Raw genomic sequence first — 20,775 nt, 5'->3', positions numbered from 1 at the left:
AGGAAAGTTAGAAGTCTATACAGTCAGTGATTGGAAATGAAAAAAATTGTTTGTTCTGGGTAGAATTACAAAGCCCTACAAACCAACGAAAAAAAGGGACAACAAATCTCATTTCCATAAACCTAAAACAGGATTTTAATGACAAATTGTTTATTAACATCATAAGCTTTGATAATAACAATGATGACACTGTTTATTACACACAAATTAAAGCCTGTCATATTTGAATTCCAATTTGACACAAAAAAATAATTATAAATGTAAATTATACAAACTGTTGTACTTTATGTCAAGTCTAACTGGTTACTTTCAAGTTCATTTCTTCAGCAAAAAGGTAGTTCTTCCTGAAAATTCTATTTGGCCGCACCATTTTTACATACTAAGGCACATGGACAACCACATAAACAGTGCCCATGATACTGCATATGTCTAAACGTAAGAGACATAGAAACTTACAGAAAGCATTTTCAATAAGTTATTACCACTGTCATAACTTTCAGTTATCTGCGAATTAAATACTGCTGATAGAACAGTAAGAACCAGTAACATACTATATAAACCATTACATTATCAGCCTGGCAACACATCACAGCAACAACTGACTAACAAATATCATTATATCAAAAATTAATGTATGTACATGTACATTGTGTATGTGCGCTTGGAGTTTTACATCATACTTAACAATTAACGAGAGTCACATGACGAGGAAGAGTCATTAGGTGTCTGCATACATATACTGTGTCTTCTTGTGGCGGGGCAAGTTCATGCTGCTGAAGTGCTGCCGCCACTGAAGTATCATTCTGAAAACACCAGACATGACACCCTTATGCACATTACACTGACACTCGGCCAAGTAGTCCTGTTTCCTTGCTCTAACCTCTCAGTGATTAGCACCAAGCAGCATCACAGAGGATAACATTAGGCTAAGTTATAAAGTGGTTGTTTCTCTCTGGAACGTCAACTACAGAATGACTGTTTTTACTTTTTTTAAGTGACTAGGAATCAAGTGTCTGGTTACTGTATCACAAATATCATTATAACTTACAGAAATATTTGTTTTAATATTGGGACAATGAGACATTTCCATGAAAAAATATACACATGAATCTGACATACAGGTGCTCAAGAACCCCTACAATATGTTTACACACATATGAAAACCACTGCACTGTCCTACAATCACCTAAGCTACATGTAGTTGGGATCTTTTAAATTTTAACTACCCACCACAATAAATGGCAACTATGAATGTACATGTAGCCTAATGAGTAATTGCTCAATGCAACATGTAAAATACCGGTAAAATCAATTCTATTCACAATCAGCCAATTTTCATGTAGTATAATTACAGAAAGTCTTTTAACTTTAAAATTTTGACAATAACGTGGACATTTATCCATTCCTCCACGGTATGAGGGAAGAAGACATCAGCCAGGGACTTCACAAACTTCTGCCGGATTTCCTCATATGCACTTAACAATCTGGAAAGAAAAACATTCAAACATTCGAACAAATTCACTTTGAATATTCTGAAACAGCCAATGTGAGTGAAGTTTGAAATGAGTAAACTTTGTCATGAAACTATCTGTTTTCCTTTGTGCAGTTTTTACTATTGTCAAAGGTGTTACATTAAAAATTATGAATTTGATGCCAGCTGAATGTGCCATAAATTGCCTTACCTTTCACATTCCGATAATACAGCAGACATTTTCTCACTCTCTGGGGGAAGATTCATCTTACATAGATCACCTTGTTCAGACCTGTAACAAGAGGATCAAAATTCTTCCTGTGTTCCTCATGGATTAAGTGATTTGGCACTGTGATTCACCCTGCACCATCACTACCAATGGTGTAAGTATCACTCTTAGCTAGACTCAACAACTTCAATACATTCAACTGAAAACAAATGAATGTTATTTTTAAGACACTGCTGTTATAAAGGAATTCTGATTTTACCACCTGAGATGAGGTTATACAAGTACTATCACATAATATCCCAGCATCTTAAATTCTACATGTAATTATCATTCTCAAAGCATGTGTATGAAAAGTAATTCATTAACTATGGTAATTACAATAACTCACCTGAAGTGGCTCAGGATTTTCCACTCAAACTGTGCATCCAAGTGAACCAACTGAATACCGAGGATGTAAATGTCACAACCTGGGAAGCTACATTCAGGTGCAGCTGGGCTGGTGGTCGGAAAATATGTAGAAAAAGGTAGTCTTCATATATGACAATACAAGCTATGTTCCATACTAATGAGACGTTAATCCAGATAAGGCTTAACTACCCATACACTCTGGAACTAGGCCCTGGATAAATTATATACTATTACAATATACTGAATTCGTCTTTCAAACTGTCCTCAAGTTATTTATCTCCAGTGAGAGTTACCCAACAACAAACTTATGTGTCCTCAATTATTAACCATTGAAAAGCATAGTTACCATTTACCAAGTGGATTTGAAGAGATACAACAACGAGGGAGTTATGGTAAAACAATGCCTGGAGCAACTTACAGCTGAAAAGGGTTCAGGGGTAATAAGCCAGTACACTGAAGATCTTGGGACACTGTTTCATGGACTTTGGAGGTGAATGAGCCTGTAATCAACAATCATGACAATCAAAATATACACAAGATATTAATGAACAATTAAAGTATTGGTGTAAATGTAATGACTCTAAGGGAAACTAGCACAGTACAATACCTGCAAACTTTATCACCCAGAATGGGGGAGAGAGTGGTTAACATGCTTGTTTTTCAATCGCTAAAACACCCGATGTGTGGGTTCAAACCCAGCACTGGACAAGGAATTTGTGGATTTCCTCACTGGAACTGTGGGACCTTGGTGACAATAAGTGGCTGATGATATCTGCATCACTTGATCACTTGTCTTTCACCATTAAGGCGTGTATACCGGCCTCACACATGCAAAACTTTGTAAGTGTCCTGCCCAAAAGTCGGTGGTTTACCCCAGCCATGCCAGTTTCCTCCGCACACATATTTAACTACCATCAAGTAAGTGGACAATTCTTGAGTACAGAATAAACGAACAATCACATGAATACATATATATCACCCAGATTGATGAAGGTAGGAATTACACCATTCAGTCAGAAATGTCACAGCCAAAGGATGCAGGATACGACCCTAGAAATGGCATTGTAAAGAAAACGCCCAGAGAAGTTCACAGAAAAAATCCTGAAGATAAAACAGTTTAGAAAAAAAAAGAGGATCTGGCTCAAGAAAAGGCTTTACAAGGAAAAAACAAAGCCATGAACAGTGGACAGGGAAGTCCAAGAAGATGAAACAGATGGGAAAAGGGGCTGAGAGAAGCCAAATAATGCTAATATATGAGCGACACAATGATCAGCTGTAGGTTACCTGTGTGAATGGTTTGTAAACATAGGCCCAGTGATGGTATGGCAGCAGGCAAGAGCTCACACAGAACTGTGAAATGATCATATCTGTGAACAGAAACTAAACAATTAGCGAGAAACATAAACACTCAAAGTAATGGCAAGAAGATATACTGTCAGAAGTACTGGCAGAATTGCTGGTTTGTACCTACAAAGTTTCTAATGTGTACCCAAGGTATATCATTCATTTTTTTTTAAATTTTCAAAGTTTCTAAGATGTAACTGATGTGCATCTTCTAAGTGCTGATTTTTGTCTAAGTTCCTGAGGAACATCTGAGGTATAGGCATATGGCCGGGGTGCACTTGAGGTACAGTACACCTCAGATAATATAGATGGGGTGTACACCTCATACATATCTCACACTAAGGTGTACATGAGGTGTACACCCCATATACACCTCATCTATACCTCACACTGAGATGTACACCTCATGTCTGTAAGGAATGAGTTGCAACACAAGTACAAGAATGTTGCCACATCACATAAGTTGCCACACTACAAGAATGTTGCCACATCACAAGTGTTGTTACACTACAAGTCCAAGAATGTTGCCACATCACAAATGTTGCTATACTACAAGTATGTTGCTTCACCCCCTGTTTGTTGCTACATTCTAAGTACCATATAACAAAAGTGTTACTTACATAACAAGAAACTCCATAATACGTTACTACACCACCAGTATGTTGCTGCACTGTTACACTGTTAATAAATTCCAAAAGCTCCACTGCAGGAAGCTGTGATTCACATTTGACATGCTTTTCTCCATTTCAATATTTCTGGCACTACTTCAATAAAAGAACCTAAGTATATTAATTTAATTACAGGAAAATTTGACAACCACCTCTCCCCTATTTACAGTTTTGTTTAAAAATAACAACGATTTGAATTAATTCACATGTTTACCAACTCCTCTGAAGAAGGAAAATGGACTACTGTTTCTATAATTATTATTGCCAACAAATGAAATACATGCTCATGTCTCACCATTGTTCAACTGCTGACAAGACAAAATAGACTCACGTTTGCCTAACAAACATAAAAGATACTTGACTTTAATTTCTTAATATGCATTTTAGGGCATGTCCTAACATATAACAGCACACAATATTGCCTTTATCTACAGTCTTTCTAAAGCTCCAGTCCTCAGTCCTGAAACTAAGTAGCAAACAGACTGCCACAGTTGTCTAAACTACTATTTAGTTTGTCATAAATCCTTTACTTTTTTTATTTACTTATTGGTGTTTTATGCTGTACTCAAGAATATGTCCCTTGTACGATAGCCGCCAGCATCATGGTGGGAGGAAACCAGGTAGAGCCGATGATCATCTACAAGTTACTGGCAGACCTTCCCACATACAACCCAGGAGAAGGCCGGCATGAGCTGGACTTGAACTCACAGCAACCACATTGATGAGAGGCTCCTTACTTGGCCAAGGCCATCTCCCTAAATCCTTGAAAAGAATAGTGTTATCCTATATTGATCTGTCCTATGAAGTCTCACCTCTGCCAGCCTGTCAAAGCAATGCCACGGATATGATCAAACTTCCCAGCTTCTTTCATCATCACAGTGAGCCACATTACGTGGTTTCCAAGGTGATAAGTGATGTCTGTGGCATACTGCTGGATTCCTGTGGCACCCTTAAAGGCACTCCCCAGCCAGATGTTGGAAAACACCTGTGAGTATTTCTTCCATATGTCTATCACTGAAACAGGTGTTAAGAATAGTGACTGAATGTAATTGATGAGCAACACCACAACTCCAGTTAAAACAATTTAGTTATATGGCTAGCAATGCAAGAACAACAACTACAATATGAAAATGACTGTTTAAACTAAAATTAGAGTTATCCTGGAGCACACAGTCTTTTAGCCTACCTGGTATATCACACGGCTGGTAGTACCATACCATTGGCTCAACAAGAGATCCAATTCCACTTTCTGAAAATTAAGAGATTAAAAAAAAACAATCAAGAACAAAACATAAATGTTAATAACAGGCTTGTCCTTGTAAAAGAAAAATACATTTTCAATTGGATTAATGTTAAAGAATTAGAGTTCAGATTGTTTATTTATTCATAATTAGCTAGTCCTGTATATACTGTTAAATTTTATAAACAAATATTGGAAGAAAGTGCAGAAGTTTGAGTAACATGGCATTAAAATCACCAGATAATGAGGCTGGGTTTGTGCATTTTTTCCACCAAAGTCGAAAGTCTCTCCCGATTGGCATCATACAAGTCCAACCTTTACGCAGCTGTCAGTTTCACGATTAGTTCAGTGTTCAAAAGCCACACAAGTGACAACAAGCATATCAAATTTCTCCACAAAATGGTTTGTTGCTGCTGCATATTGTTGTGAAACAGGTCCTTGAAGAACCCTAGAGTTATTTTTGTCAAGTTTCCGGATGATTTGGCCCTCAGGAATGTGTGGATTCACGGCACAAAGCCACCAAACACGGCCAAATCTTTGCCAGGCTGACAGGATATGTGTATATTAACTCCGGTGACAGGGCTTGTTGGTTGGTGTAAAAAAAAAGCGGGAGTTCATTTGTCATTATTTTGATCAATCTATGATATGCTAGTTAAGTGAAAGAAAAGTAGATACAGCCACGTGATGGCTTCCAATGAATGTCGCTTTGATACACACTATCCCATTGGCTGTTTCCCCCCTGTGGACTAATGAGACCACTTCTAACAAATTGTGAACTGTGTACACCCTTTGACAGCTACGGCAATGATAGCCGTTTGTGACCAGCTACAGAGGATGATTAAAACTGAAAATAAACCAAAACTAATCGAGTTGCTTGACTGAATAATTCAAGAATTAATGACTGGTGTTGGTTAAAATTACTTGTCAAAGGTGTGAAAACAAGTGACATCTCTTTGAACACTGCTTAGGGTAGGTGCGAAAGCAATCTAACACAGTAATAATTCATCCCCCATTGTTTCAATCTCTGTCGGCTCCAGATTACAAGGATTAACGACACCACAGGAAACAAAAGTGGATTAAAGCCACCATTTCTAATACCTGTTTGACATGCTTGAGTAATTCCGGCCATAATATAACTAGGAAAATTAAACACTTGTAAGAATTTCATTTCGGTATTGCTTTGATTAAATGCACAAAAATGAATTCCCGCAAACCCATTTTTTAAGTAAATCCACTTGAGGAATAGAATGATATTTATTGTGAAGTTGACAGAAGGAAAGAATAGCAAATATTGAATTTGATATACGCACAAAATGCAGACCTACAGCGTAACACAGGATAAAGCCACAGCTTACCAGTCCGTGTTGCCAGTGCAGTTGGAAATGTCAGGACAAGATCAAATTCAACATCTGTAAACTCGGAATATGCAGTCTGACCAGAGCTGTCAGTGTGTTAAATCGGAACTTCAACATCATATACTATGTGTTCAAAATGATACAGCAGTATATTTGCTTCTGTGTAGCTAGATTTCATCTTTAAAATGATATTGTTTTGATACGAATTCCCAGGTTACACAGGCCAGTCAGACTTGGGTTGACCATCTGTGACGTCTCCCGCTGAGCCTTACAGGGTGGCCGGACGAAGATCAGCTAGGGCAGTAAATCTTTGGTCGATTTGAAGCGATAATTACATTTCTCAAAGGCCTTCCTGGTAACACGCTGTTGAACAGGTTATAATCTTTACACTGAGGACATGTAGCTAAATCTGGACCCTAATCCTTTAATTACCAAACGCTGCTATGATTTAGAACTTCTGGATCCATCCAGTGCAGTACATTAAGTATAACTGATCAAGAATGCTACCATCTGTAATGGTGTTATTTCTAAAGTTTGTACCTTTAATGACCTGTGCATCAGATAGCCTGAACATATCATCCCACATAATAAGCTGTGTGGTTGGAAATTTGGTCATGACCTGGTGAGCCACTGACCGTACGTGTGACAGGAACAGCATCTCTTTGGTCAGGCCCTCGTCTAGCATCCTTGCCTTACACAAATCACACTCGCCCAGGTGATACACCTGTTAAACAAAAAACATGATGGTCAACTGCAGGTCATTAATGTAATATATGACATATAAAATATATTTTCATACCAAAAAAAGCTTATCTTCAAGCCAAATGACCACAACACAGTTGAAAAGGTCCACAATCAATATGATTATGGTTATAGGTCCAGAATCAATATGATTATGATTATGGGTCCACAATCAATATGATTATGGTTATGGGTCCACAATCAATATGATTATGGTTATGGGTCCAAAATCAATATGATTATGATTATGGTTATGATCATGGGTCCACAATCAATATGATTATGGTTATAGGTCCACAATCAATATGATTATGGTTATGGGTCCAGAATCAATATGATTATGGCTTTAGGTCCAGGATCAATATGATTATGGTTATAGGTCCACAATCAATATGATTATGGTTATAGGTCCACAATCAATATGATTATGGTTATAGGTCCAGAATCAATTTGATTATGGTTATAGGTCCAGAATCAATTTGATCATAGTTATAGGCCCAGAATCAACATGATTATGGTTATGGGTCCAGAATCAATATGATTATGGTTAGGGGTTCAGAATCAGCATGATTATGGTTTTAAGTCCGGGATGAATATGATTATGGTTATAGGTCCAGAATCAATATGATTATGGTTATAGGTCCACAATCAATATGATTATGGTTATAGGTCCAGAATCAATTTGATTATGGTTATAGGTCCAGAATCAATTTGATCATAGTTATAGGCCCAGAATCAACATGATTATGGTCATGGGTCCACAATCAATATGATTATGGTTAGGGGTTCAGAATCAATATGATTATGATTATAGGTCCACAATCAATATGATATGGTTGTGGGCCCAGAACCAATATGATTATGGTTATAGGTCCACAATCAATATGATTATGGTTATAGGTCCAGAATCAATATGATTATGGTTATAGGTCCACAATCAATATGACTATGGTTGTGGGTCCACAATCAATATGATTATGGTTATAGGTCCGGGATCAATATGATTATGGTTATAGGTCCACAATCAATATGATTATGGTTATGGGTCCAGAATCAATATGATCATGATTATAGGTCCACAATCAATATGACTATGGTTGTGGGTCCACAATCAATATGATTATGGTTATAGGTCCGGGATCAACATGATTATGGTTATAGGTCCACAATCAATATGACTATGGTTATGGGTCCAGAATCAATATGATTATGGTTATAGGTCCGGGATCAATATGATTATGGTTATAGGTCCAGAATCAATATGATTATGGTTATGGTCATGGGTCCAGAATCAACATGATTATGGTTATAGGTCCAGAATCAACATGATTATGGTTATACGTCCACAATCAATATGATTATGGTTATAGGTCCAGAATCAATATGATTATGGTTATGGGTCCAGAATCAATATGATTATGGTTATAGGTCCGGGATCAACATGATTATGGTTATAGGTCCAAAATCAATATGACTATGGTTATGGATCCAGAATCAATATGATCATGGTGATAGGTCCAGGATCAATATGATTGTGTGTATAGGGTCATCAAGATGAATACAAAGAAATCTTTTCATGCAATCTGAACCACCAAAGATGAGAATTAGAATCAATATGATGGTGCACACTGGAAATATTAGTCGAATATCACTCCACAAGTAATCTTAGCAGTTAACTGATTAATTAATTTAATTTAATTAATTTTAATTAATTAATTTATGTCTGAGATAGCCTCAAGGTTAAAAAGAAGTAAACTAAATACTTTTTCAACAATGCTGACCTCTGAATGCAACAACGGAATTCTTCTTGAAAAAGGAGGCTAGACTTGATGACCGTGCGAGTAAAATGTATTTTACGGTAACATGTGACAAAAAGATAAACAAGATACATATAAACATAATTTAGCGGAAATAATAACCACATGCAAGACATGTTTGGAGATAAGCCGCACAACTAAAAGTAATTTTCACACAAGAATTCATATAAATACTCTCTGCAAAGATACAAATTTCTGTGCCCTATGTAAAGTTGAGCGTAACACTGTATGGCTTACCTCATCCGCCCCAATATGGAACCAGCGCAAGTGGGGGTGAAGTGACATCACCTGATCTATCATCTCAACAACCAGTCTCAGGCTGTCTGACAACAAGGACATGACAGATGGAAAAAATCACAATGTTTACAATCATCTTTTCAATAATTAGAAAACTTATTATTTCTCGCAATTTAATGCCGCAGCAGAACAGACAAGAGCTGGATTTGACCATGTGACCTCATTAGTCAACAGCCTGATAGTCGCGGCGCGTCAGCATTTTAACCATTCCATCCAATTTGTTTATTTGTTTGACTGTTGCTTAGCACAATACTAAAGAATTTTCACTTATGTCATCGTGGTCAGTTATGTGGGTGGAAAACAGATTGTCCAGAGTAAATCCCCAGCTTTTGGTCAGTTAATGCAAAAAATCACAGGTAATCGTCTTAAATCTTGGACTGATTGCACAATATATCATGGGGGTTCCTGATGAATGTGGATTAATCTGAAGATAAATATCGCACTAATCTTAATTTGTCAGACTTTATCATTCGAGCATCGGAAACTATTTTCATTCATCGAATGCACATTTTTTATCACAGAGTGCCTTTGTCTTCATGTAATTACATACTACCATGGCTATATAAGTGAAATTTGCTGGGTGATGCTGGGTATGTTTAGGTCTGGCTGCAGATAACTTATTGGGTTTCAACCAGGGTAAATCGGTCACGATCAAAGCATCACGACAAATCACAGATCTCATGGGTAGTCGTAGCTCTGGTGTGACTGGGCCTTTAGGCAGACTTACTGAGAACCCTATAACCCACTCTCGAGCTGATTATGCAATGCACACTAGACGAGATAACCCACCTGGTTTTGATGGGCACAGAGAACGAGTATGACCAGGATCTTCCCTCAGTATGAAGAACTCTGGATGCTTCAGCACAAACTAAAAGATATCGTACTGACATCAAAGAGTTAGTTACATGACAACTATTATAGGAAATTATAACAGGGGAGCATCACTTATGTGATACTGAAATTAAAGGAGATCTTTCCTTACAAACTATGAACAATCATTCAAGGACATATTTCTTTCTCGTCATGCAGCTTTTAAAAAACATTTAGTTCCTTCTTTTACAAAGCATTACAATAATCTTGCACACCAAAAGAAAATGCGTCAGATTATACAAGAATGTTGCAATAAGGCTGATACTGGTACCTCTAAATGGCCAAATGTCTGCACAAGGGGGATAACCAGTAAATCATTATCCTTTGCCATTTCTCCTATAGCTCGCACATCATCTTTACTATAAGAAAGCATCAAATGTATAACTTACTCACAATAAGAGTCTGACTAAACTTGAGGAAATTCAAATTCAAAACATTTCCTCCATTCAAAAGTTTGAATGGCTGGATTACTGTTATAAGATGGTTTATTGATGATGATTTTAACATGTTTCCTCTTTGGATGATTCAGACAAGCATAAAAAGGAATCTATAAAACTGAAGTCGGGAAACTAAAACCTATCTAAATGTGCATGGTAAATTTAACTGAACTAGTAGTAACCTAATATCCCAGAGAGAAAATCTATATCAGCTTTAAACTTGATGTCGGTATGTTATGTGTCAAGTCTTCGTCTTTTTCATGACAGCAATGGAACACCATGGAAGTTTTACCATAACACAGAGCATAAGACCTGTTCTCACCTGTAGGCACTTGGGCTAGCTAGTGGCTTGAGATTGCCCTCATAAGGAAACATATCCTCATATTCTATCAGCAGACCATTAGCATTCCACTTCTTCAGCAGGGGGAATATCTAAAACATGAGTATCAAAAGTCCAAGCAAAAGAAACTTTTATACTCAACTTTTTATCTTATATTATCAGGTTTAATCTTTTAATACATGGTATAACTACATAGTAGCTAGAGTACATAGCTGTACATTCTACACCATACAGGTAGCTCATGTGACGAACAACAGAAAATTATGTGAATAAACTGTCATTTTAACAGTTCAGTCCTTCATCACTAACAGGCCTAAACCAACACATTTTGATAATAATATTTTTACCACGTAATACGATGTGAAAGTGCATGTATGGACACCAAACATGCCACACAGGCTATTAACTCATTTTCTGATTAGATGTGCAAACATACTCACTTTATAAAGAGTGAGGAGACACTGACAATTCTGATGTAAACTGTCCTGGTGTGTAATTTATTCATTTATTTATTTATTTCATTGTTTTTTGTCGTAATAATGAATATTTCACTTATACGACGGTGGCCAGCATTATGCTGGAAGTGGGGGGGGCGGAACCCATTACCATCTGCATGTTGTTGACAGACATTCTCATGTACATCCGAAGAGGAAGTCAGTACGAGCTGGACTTGAGCTCACTGTGACCGCATTTGTGAGAGGCTATTGGGTCAGTGTGCCATACTGTCACACTCACCACCTCAGCCACGGAGGCCCTCTCCTGGTGTATAAAGCCAGGGTGATATGCGCCTCCAGTTGTTAACTTACTTGCTGCAGGTAGGATAGTTTTGGGGGAGCTCCCTTCAAATCAAGATGGACTAGTCTGCAATAAAAATTCAAAGCAAGTATACAGTACACCATAATTACCATTGTTACACATAAAGACAGGGTCAACTATGATCTGATATAGATGTTTTACCAAGGATTTAACAAGAATATTTATTAAAAAAATTGATCTACCAGCAGGTAATAATTTTTACATATTATTTAAGCCTTATAGCACAGTACATGTCATAACAAATGACTTTTTGGAATAAACAATTTACCGGTAACCCTCTTCCCTAGCCATAATTATGGACAGGACTGCCTTATAGGCTAACAGCCAAGAACCTGTTCATGTTATCTTTACATCCCAATGAAACTGGACCAGGAACTGCAACATAAAAGATCAAAACATCAAGTCTGAAACAAAACAGGGAATTATAGGAACAGCTTGAGTAACTTGTATAATTGTAACCTGTTTGGGTGTGTGCGATAAACTGACTGATAATCAAAAAATTGTTGATTCATCTTCAATTAACTTCCAGAGTAAGATACACAAAACCATAGTGATTCACTCACCAGAAGAGAATAGGAGATTTCTTATTGTGACAGCCACAATGACTGATCATTTCTTAAGTAGGTGAAGGTTAAAGATTTAACTGTGTCTCCATGATATCGTCATGTTAATTAAAGACAATACTGGTACACACTGTTTTTTATATTACAGTATATATATAATATATAGAGCCATAATTTATTACAATTACAATTTATAACATGAACAACACTGAGCGAAATTCATAACAATTTCAGCCATATCTTGAATACATATTTCTATATTTTCAATATGTCACAAGATAACGCAGTCATTTCATTCTTATTTTAGTTCTGTATCTCAAACTAAAGTTTCCTGTTGTTTTGGGGTCCCAGTGGTTTTTAAGCATAACTGGTATATGATTGGTTTGGGGCGAAATGGTACACATGTATTTTTGCTCGTTCTAAAAGTTACTGTGCTCAATTTTATTCATGCGTATGATTCATCCAAATTGTGCTTGGGCCAACACGTGTCCACTTGGAATGACACGTTTCCCTACAAAACCTTCAGATTTTAACCGACAGACCGTCACTTAACGAAATAAACAAAATGAAAAGGTAGTTGAATGTGTGAAAACATACAGAAGGCAGTCCAAAATGACAAAACCAATCGGACGCAGCAATAAATAAGTGGCTAAGATATAGTCACAGCTGTCGCGCTTGTTTAATGCAAATACATCTCGACCAAATCCGTCACAGTAGAAATTTTCAGAGAAAGGAGGTAAAAATGGTATACTGGACCAGTCCATTGCTTTTGTGTGGGGTAAATAAATAAGGTTTCCGATTACTCGCATACTCTTCTGTGCATGTGCAGGTGATGTCGGAAGCATCGAGCACATGCAACCATATTGAATATACAAACATCCGCTCAGCAAGGGTAAACAAAGTGCACCTTCGATTTTGACGTTTGTTACGAAAGGAGAGAAGGGTGTTCCCGTTGGGGTTTGTTGTTTTCGATATCAAAGGTCTTTTGTACGTAGCCTTTTGTTGGAAATTTTTCATGTTGTATCTGGGTCATGTTATGATCATTGTGATTTGCTTGCATTTCACTTGTTTTTATGTCATGACAAAGCAACGTTCACACAACAGATTACGCGCTCATTCCTTTCGAAATTTGTTGATAAAGTTAATGCGCATCAGTGCATTTGGGTAGTTTCGGCATTAAAATCGTCACTGGTCTTTAGGGTAAGTATATTGCAGAATTTCTTTACATAGTTGAGATCGTTGTCTGACGTCTTTTTGTTGATTGGCCGGACAATTGATGATTTTAAATGTATAACTATGACTATGCACATGCTTGAACATCCACGTGGAAAGCAGTACATTGAAAATGATGATCATTTTATTTATCATCGCTGCACAGCAAGAATAAGAGGATAGCTGCCACATTTTGTTGGGTAATATTCAACTTTCACAACTGAGTGCATGAATCAGTGCTGGGACTAATATGACATATAGTTTATATTCATCAGAGATCAGTGTAGATAGGGGTAACTGCTTTAAAGCTAGATGACTACATCTAAATTAAAGCAAATTGTGTCCCGTACATACACAGCATTGACCCTGTGAATGCAGGATATACATACAGCTCGCAATTTTGCACAGAACAAATTTGCACATACTAGATTTTCCCTTTATTCTATGCTTTACTTCAAGTTGGTATGAGCTAGTTCACTTGTATGTGTACAGGAACACTTTTAACTTTTTGCTTTTAAATTTTGCTAATTTTTCCAGTTTTGCTGATGTTCACTTGCCTGTTAAATTTGTTTTTTTTTGGTTTTGTTTTTTGTTTGTTTTTTTTTTAATATAACATGGTAATATGATCAGGTCTAGAATTGAGGTTATTATTTTGTTGGGTTGGCATATCCATATAATATGGTTGGCATATATATATAATAGTTACCAGCTTTCCCACTTGTTTATTGTTGCTTTAAGCTCTATTGCCAACATTTAGTTGTCCCTTAATTGTTCGGTAAATTACATTTGCAAAGATTCAGTGATGTAATCCATGAGGTAATCTGCTTGTTTATGTTTTCAGCCATCTCCTGCATCAAACTATAACTGGCCATGGGTTACATTACCGTGAAGGAAGAGAGTAAGGAGAGACTTCACTTGGCTAGAGAACCAAGTATTTGGTCCTACAGTATTTTAGTAGGTAAGATTGTATTGGAGAGATGAGTGTATTAATATTATGCCATCTTCCGGTCTGGGACAGTAGTTTGTCTTTTTTCAAAAATAATAGCCAGAGAATCTGTTATACCAAGAACTTATTAACTGGTAGAAATAACTTAATTGACAGGTTTACAGAACAACAAAAGAAATGACTGAAAGTCTACATGAAACGGTGCTATAAAACAAAGAACATGTTTTTTTGGAAAATAAAGAATGATATTCCCCTAAAATTAGAAGAAAAAAAATCATTTTTGAGGCATATGTTATATTTCCTGGTAACGCGTCTAATTTTATGAATATTTTCCATCAATGATTGTGGCAATTGAGAAATGATGTCATTGATTTAACATACGGTACTGGTAATGCGAGACCAGCTAATTCAAGCTCTCCCCACAACTAAATTAATTTGACAGCGGTTGCCATTAACATCACCACAGTAGGCTATTTAATTTTTGTACTGACTGCTGGGGCCTTAGGAAAATTATGGTTTAAAACCATTTTTACACCTCAAGAAGAAAGCTGCCTCATATTAAGAAATAAAAACCAAGCGTTTCATGTATTCTGTAACAAATATATCCAACAACCAAACTGATGGAGAATAACATCTCTGTTTTCCAGATATAAAGTTGTTGTCATTTGCAATATGTTGACTGTGTTTACAAATTAAAGAATTAAATAAAATTCAAGCGTTTCATGTATTCTGTAACAAATATATCCAACAACCAAATTGATGGAGAATAACATCTCTGTTTTCCAGATATAAAGTTGTTGTCATTTGCAATATGTTGACTGTGTTCAGTATTACAAATGCACATTGTTCTGTGGAGCTTGTGGAGTTCTATCATTCAGTCATTACTTGCATGTCACTTGGGAAGTGTGCGGAAATTCTTTTTTGTGTGTTTACCTTGGACTATTGCCAAATAATTGATCCACTGCTGCGTCCAACAAACCAGCTGTCACATCTACTTCGAGGTTGTGAAGATGTAGATGTGAAGTACCTATATGTAAACATGCATTTGCCCCACAAAGAGCTTCCCAAATCCTTGAAAAAGATGAACTGGTTTGAGATTAAACTGTTGAAATGGATCTTTACAGTCATTTTTTAGAATTCCCAGGTTTCTTTGTTCTTGGAACTAAGATGACAATATGTGATCAGCTGTGTTTGCAGGGCTGTTTGCTTGAAGACAGCATCACTTGTCCTTCATCCATACAGTTTGCAAATCTGCATCTCACATGTGGGAAAGTAACTTGCCATAAGTAGGTATTTTAGTATACTTCAGGCACTTTGGTTTCCCCTACCTATTAAACTTACTTCATCAAATAGATAAATACAGCTCCAACAATGATGCTTTTTGTTGTTGTTAATACTTCACACCTAATTTATGTTACATACCAATAGTTTAAGACTGAACATGCATATGTTGGGTTCTTTTTTCAGTCATCTGGTTTCTACATTTTAAAATCTTGTTTTTTCATTTAACTTTATCCGCAGGGTTGATTGCTTTTGGGTTTGGTGCTGCCTATTATGGCTCAGGTGGGTAAATGGCAACAAAAATGTTACCTGTATGAATTAAAATGTAAAATAGGTTGGATGAGAAATGTTCCCGGATTCACAAATGGTCTGTACAATACAGTAAAATACAACCAGTTTCATTGTGCTTATTTCTAATAAAATAATGTATATTTTTTACAATGTATCAAGTTTCAGGCACTTCGTGTCTTTCAAGGAGAATTTGTCAGTCTGTTGAAGGATATAAATTTACTCAGATACCCATTGAATAATTCTCCAATAAACTATTACCTCTTAAACTTCACCCTTTTAATAATTTTGTGTATATGCATATGTCCTTGTTTGTAATGATTTAAAAGTTTCACATTATGTATTGATCTGAAAGGTGTTTTCATTCAATTTCTTGTATTAGACTGTTTGCTGTGGAAAGTGGTTTATGTTGCTGGTGCAATTTTTCTGGGGATCTCCTGCCTAGAAGATTGGGAGGTAGGTTGTGTTTACTAGTATAGGCCTGTAGAGCATCAAGGACTTCATAAAATGAAAAGAATTATGTGTGTTCCCTTTAACACTATCTCAAGCAAATGATAAAGTTGAGTCTCAAGTGTACATGCTAACTGAAAATAAAATCAAAAGAGTTATTTATGTCCCTTTTAATATTATATCATAACATATGACAGAATGAAAAAAAGAGCAATTTTTATACAGGCTAACACCTCACAGGATATAACTGTATTTACCTCTAACTCTTTTTTGCTGTCTTGATTGGTTTTTCTGCTGTAAGTTTGTCTGCTTAGTGTTAAATTCAGGACTGCTGCATGATTGTTTTTTCTGCTTTAGGATTGTGTGTTTGACATGAATTCGGGCCAGGTGAAGCTCCATAAACTCAGCCTGATGCAGAAGCTGCTACGACCCTCTCAGGAACAGCCAGCTGGTAGGACAGCAGATAAAAAACCAGAATGTTACTGTGTTGGTCCTGCTCATTCCTAGCCTGAGGTCTTAAGAATCTTCGTGAAGTTTCATTATTGATATGCCTAAAGGTTGGCATTAAAAGCCCTTTCAAATGGCTGATCAGCTGTTGTTTGTCAAGTAGTTGTTTAGATGGACTGGTTTCCTGCTAGTATTTAGTGATTTCTTTATTCTTAAATCAGTCAGTTATCACATCACACTAAAGAATAGACTTGTATGGCATTAAAATCTAATCAATAAAGAAAGAAAAAAGGTGACTTTACATTTCCAGTTGGGGAAGGACTTATTTAGGTTCATTTTTGCAGTTTAATAAGCACTGTAGTACAAACATTTTATTTCATGAGTTCAAAATCATTTACATACAGATGTATATGATACGAGTATCAGTCAGTTTAGTTGTCTCGTGTATTTGACATTGCAGTTGTGACAGAACTGAGTGGAATAGTTGATGTGCGAGTTGAGGAGGAAAAGGTGAGGTATTTTGGGAAAGGCCACCAAGTAGTGCTGTACTTCGACACCGGCCTTTCCATGGGAATCACTGATGCCTGTACATTTGGAGATAATCGGTAAGCTCAGCACTGTATGACATGGATCTGTCAGATGAAGTAAGGGAGATAATCAATGATCATTTTAAAACCTCAACATTCAGCAGAGTCATAGCAGTATTTAATGGCTTCTTTATGTATGGTACATTCGGTAATTTGTATTTTTCGCACCTGTACATAAGAAATTATTGGCTCAAAATTAGAATTCTGTTGGCTGTGGATTTTAAGTTGTTTTGCAGTATACATGTATCAGATAACACTGATACATGTATAATTAAATTATGGGGATTTCTAGTTATCACATTCTTTGAGAATTTACACCAATTTGCTATGCGATTTTGCCATTTTCCCTTTGTTCATATGTACATATTAATTATGTATTTTACAGAGAACACAGTGCAATTGCAGATAAAATCTCAAGTTTTCTGAGCCTGGATAAAAAGGCTTGTGACGGAGATGATTACCTAGGAGATGGATCGTCCTCTGAGGACAGCTTTGAGCAGATAGACAAGGCTGAGGTCTCTGACGAATTAGCGGGTGCTGACGCAGAATTAACAAAAGCAGACCCAGGCATTCAAACAGATCGGCCGACTGACTGATTGACTATGATTTCCACTAAGAGACAATCTTTTATTATCCCCAAATGTACTGGCTTTGTATTCTTTGAATTGTCACGCCCATTTTTTGCAAACATGTGAAGTAAAGATCTCCTTGCTTATCCAAAGGTTTCTTCTCAAACTTCAGAGAAGCAGGATTAATTTGTATATGTAATTTAAATGTTTCCTTATGTAGTCACACATTTCTGGTATGTGCTAGTGTGTAGATTATGGTATAGGCTAGTGTATACTCTTAAATAATTGTTCACACCCATTGATCTTTACAAATGAATGTACACAGAGCGGAAACCTGAGAAATAACATGTCCATACAACCTCTGGAATTCCATATATATTTTTTCTTAATCCAGTGCTAAAGTGAAAAATTCAGTATGCCGCGGGTATAAGTTTATTGAAGAAATTATTATGATGTACTGTAAACTTTTTTTATCTAGTTTTGCACTCGACATATCTTGCATTGAAAATGTCCCCGCCATGCATGATTACTTGTGATACTTGGTATATATAGGTATACAGTGATAAAAAGTACATTAGAAAGAAGTCTGTTTCACAGTGTTTCTCTTAGTGTTTAGATTTAACTCCATGGGAAAGTATAGGTAATTTGAGTTTTCTGTTGGTCACTGCTAGTTGATATATTCTTTTAACAGTACTTTTATATGTACATGTATTGGGGAAAAAATATATGTAAACTACTAGTTAAAAAGCATTTGTCAAAGACCTCAAAATGTTACCTTAACTCTTGCCACATTATTTTTTCAAGATTTTAGAAGACATCAACATATTCTGTAACTGCAGTTATGAAGAGTGAAATGTTGAGGTCTTGTTATGTGGGTTTAATTTATGGTGATAAAAAAAGCGCCAAGCTTTGCTATTAATCTGTACCTATTTTTATATAACCTTATGTACTGATTGCCTGTTTTTAATGATTGATAATTCATTTCTGGCATCAATCTGAGTTTTAATAGTTTGCTTTTAGTATGATTTGCTGTGTTTGTCAATGTATGTTGTTGAGGAATCCTTTAACATGTTTAAGTCATGTTTGATTTTTTATTTGTTAATCCACATGTTTTTTGTTACATTTCTGGTAGGGTATTTTGCCAAAACTTCCAAATTAGTAGATTGTTGAATCTGTGGAGCAATCAGTGCTATACACAGGAGTCGATGTGCTGAACAGTAAGTCTAATGATACATTATGGTACCTTTTACTTTATATTGTGATTAACAACATTTTGCCAGAATGAACCATGTACAGTTAAGAAAACAAAGTCTTTGAGTGTTTTGATGAACAATAACAGAATTATTGTAATCCATACAGTGCCATAATTTCTACTAAAAGCCTGATAAACACATGAGGACAACACATGAATTTGTGAATAGTTACACATAATTTTCGTGAATTGTTTTCCACGGGAAGTTGAGAATTACAAGTAGAGGAAAACCATACAGATTTATAAATATGGTTCTGTAGAGAAAACTGTATTGTACTTTTCCTGTATACTGATACATGTACATATTATATCATGTAAATTTACAGAAACTTTTAATTTGTAAAATTTTCAGAGCTTCCTCTATAACATTGGGTCAAGTTTTGTAACATGTTTGGTGTGAGTTTTACATGGTGTATGTTTTATGTAAGGATTGTTATTTGTGTTCATGTATTGTGGATACAAGTTTGTTGTGCAATACTAATATCTGTTTACATGGTTTTACCTTTACCGTTAATTACTGTGAACTTAATATTGCATCAAACCAATGGAATTTTAATTAGTGCATTGACCTCATCTAAAAGATAGCAGTGATGTCTTTGGGTATAGCAAAAGTTGTATATTGCTACCTTAATTTTTTGTGGATGCTAAATGTATCTGTTTTGTAAACTGGAGTGTTTATCTTGACTTCTTGACTGTAATTATCTTCACCTAAATTGCTGTGCAATGTGTAGGTCTGTGAACTAGGAATAACAGTGAATTTGTGTTGAATTTGACTTGTAGGCCTATAGCTAAATTAAAGTTCTTTTATTTGTTTGGTATCAGTATAGTTATCTTGAGTTCAATTCCCAGTTGTTCACATATACATGTGCTTTTTTCTTTGGGAAGGAAACACTTACCATATTTGTAATTAATCGTATGTTCAGTTCACGGGAAAAATAAGTACATGGTTATGTATATGATGCCTTTATTAGTGTTCCTTGCCAAGTCAATCATTTAGTTATGCTGAATTAAGATGGATGTATACCATCTGCCTGTAGTAAGTGCACAGGTGAATATTGTGATGTGAAATGGAAATTCTACTTGTGTCAGAGGGAGGCTAAGAGACAAATAAAAAGAACTAGTTGCCACACACGTGCTTGTTCTTTCT

The 20,775-nt window shown here is 36.1% G+C and overlaps 2 protein-coding genes across 3 annotated transcripts; one reads left to right on the top strand and one right to left on the bottom strand.

Annotated features, from left to right (window-relative positions):
• Positions 1-191: 191 nt before the first annotated feature.
• LOC135469176 (hexosaminidase D-like) lies at positions 192-13,310 on the bottom strand. Its single transcript, XM_064747720.1, has 15 exons — positions 13,194-13,310; positions 12,302-12,408; positions 12,024-12,078; positions 11,200-11,309; positions 10,712-10,799; positions 10,360-10,438; positions 9,511-9,596; positions 7,256-7,439; positions 5,307-5,369; positions 4,933-5,134; positions 3,393-3,475; positions 2,527-2,608; positions 2,089-2,196; positions 1,683-1,763; positions 192-1,484 (listed from the first exon to the last, which is right to left on the bottom strand). The coding sequence occupies exons 2-15, from the start codon at positions 12,322-12,324 to the stop codon at positions 1,349-1,351; spliced, it is 1,380 nt and encodes a 459-aa protein (XP_064603790.1). The 5' UTR covers positions 12,325-12,408; positions 13,194-13,310; the 3' UTR covers positions 192-1,348.
• Positions 13,311-13,468: 158 nt separating this feature from the next.
• Positions 13,469-20,755, top strand: LOC135473067 (cytochrome b-245 chaperone 1-like). 2 transcript variants are annotated; one of them, XM_064752867.1, is made up of 7 exons: positions 13,469-13,583; positions 14,650-14,766; positions 16,276-16,317; positions 16,706-16,779; positions 17,131-17,224; positions 17,681-17,825; positions 18,193-20,755. In XM_064752867.1, exons 2-7 carry the CDS (start codon positions 14,679-14,681, stop codon positions 18,401-18,403), a joined length of 654 nt encoding a protein of 217 aa, XP_064608937.1. In that variant the 5' UTR covers positions 13,469-13,583; positions 14,650-14,678; the 3' UTR covers positions 18,404-20,755. The 2 variants fall into 2 exon arrangements, with proteins under 2 accessions (XP_064608937.1, XP_064608947.1); XM_064752877.1 differs by lacking the exon at positions 13,469-13,583 and adding an exon at positions 13,617-13,796.
• Positions 20,756-20,775: the final 20 nt, after the last annotated feature.

Source organism: Liolophura sinensis, chromosome 1 (assembly GCF_032854445.1).
Source record: "Liolophura sinensis isolate JHLJ2023 chromosome 1, CUHK_Ljap_v2, whole genome shotgun sequence".
In the NCBI taxonomy this organism is placed as follows: domain Eukaryota; kingdom Metazoa; phylum Mollusca; class Polyplacophora; order Chitonida; family Chitonidae; genus Liolophura; species Liolophura sinensis.
This window is presented reverse-complemented; position numbering and strand designations above follow the sequence as displayed.

Excerpts from the sequence above, each read along its gene's own strand:
- LOC135473067 (XM_064752867.1), top strand. The coding sequence starts at position 14,679 with ATGGGTTACATTACCGTGAAGGAAGAGAGTAAGGAGAGACTTCACTTG. Across the intron at positions 17,225-17,680 it reads CTCTCAGGAACAGCCAGCTG|TTGTGACAGAACTGAGTGGA; the intron begins GTAGGACAGCAG and ends TTGACATTGCAG. Across the intron at positions 17,826-18,192 it reads TGTACATTTGGAGATAATCG|AGAACACAGTGCAATTGCAG; the intron begins GTAAGCTCAGCA and ends TGTATTTTACAG.
- LOC135469176 (XM_064747720.1), bottom strand. The coding sequence starts at position 12,324 with ATGGCTAGGGAAGAGGGTTACCG. Across the intron at positions 2,609-3,392 it reads TTTACAAACCATTCACACAG|GCTCATTCACCTCCAAAGTC; the intron begins GTAACCTACAGC and ends TGTTGATTACAG. Across the intron at positions 2,197-2,526 it reads CCCCTGAACCCTTTTCAGCT|CCCAGCTGCACCTGAATGTA; the intron begins GTAAGTTGCTCC and ends TCCGACCACCAG.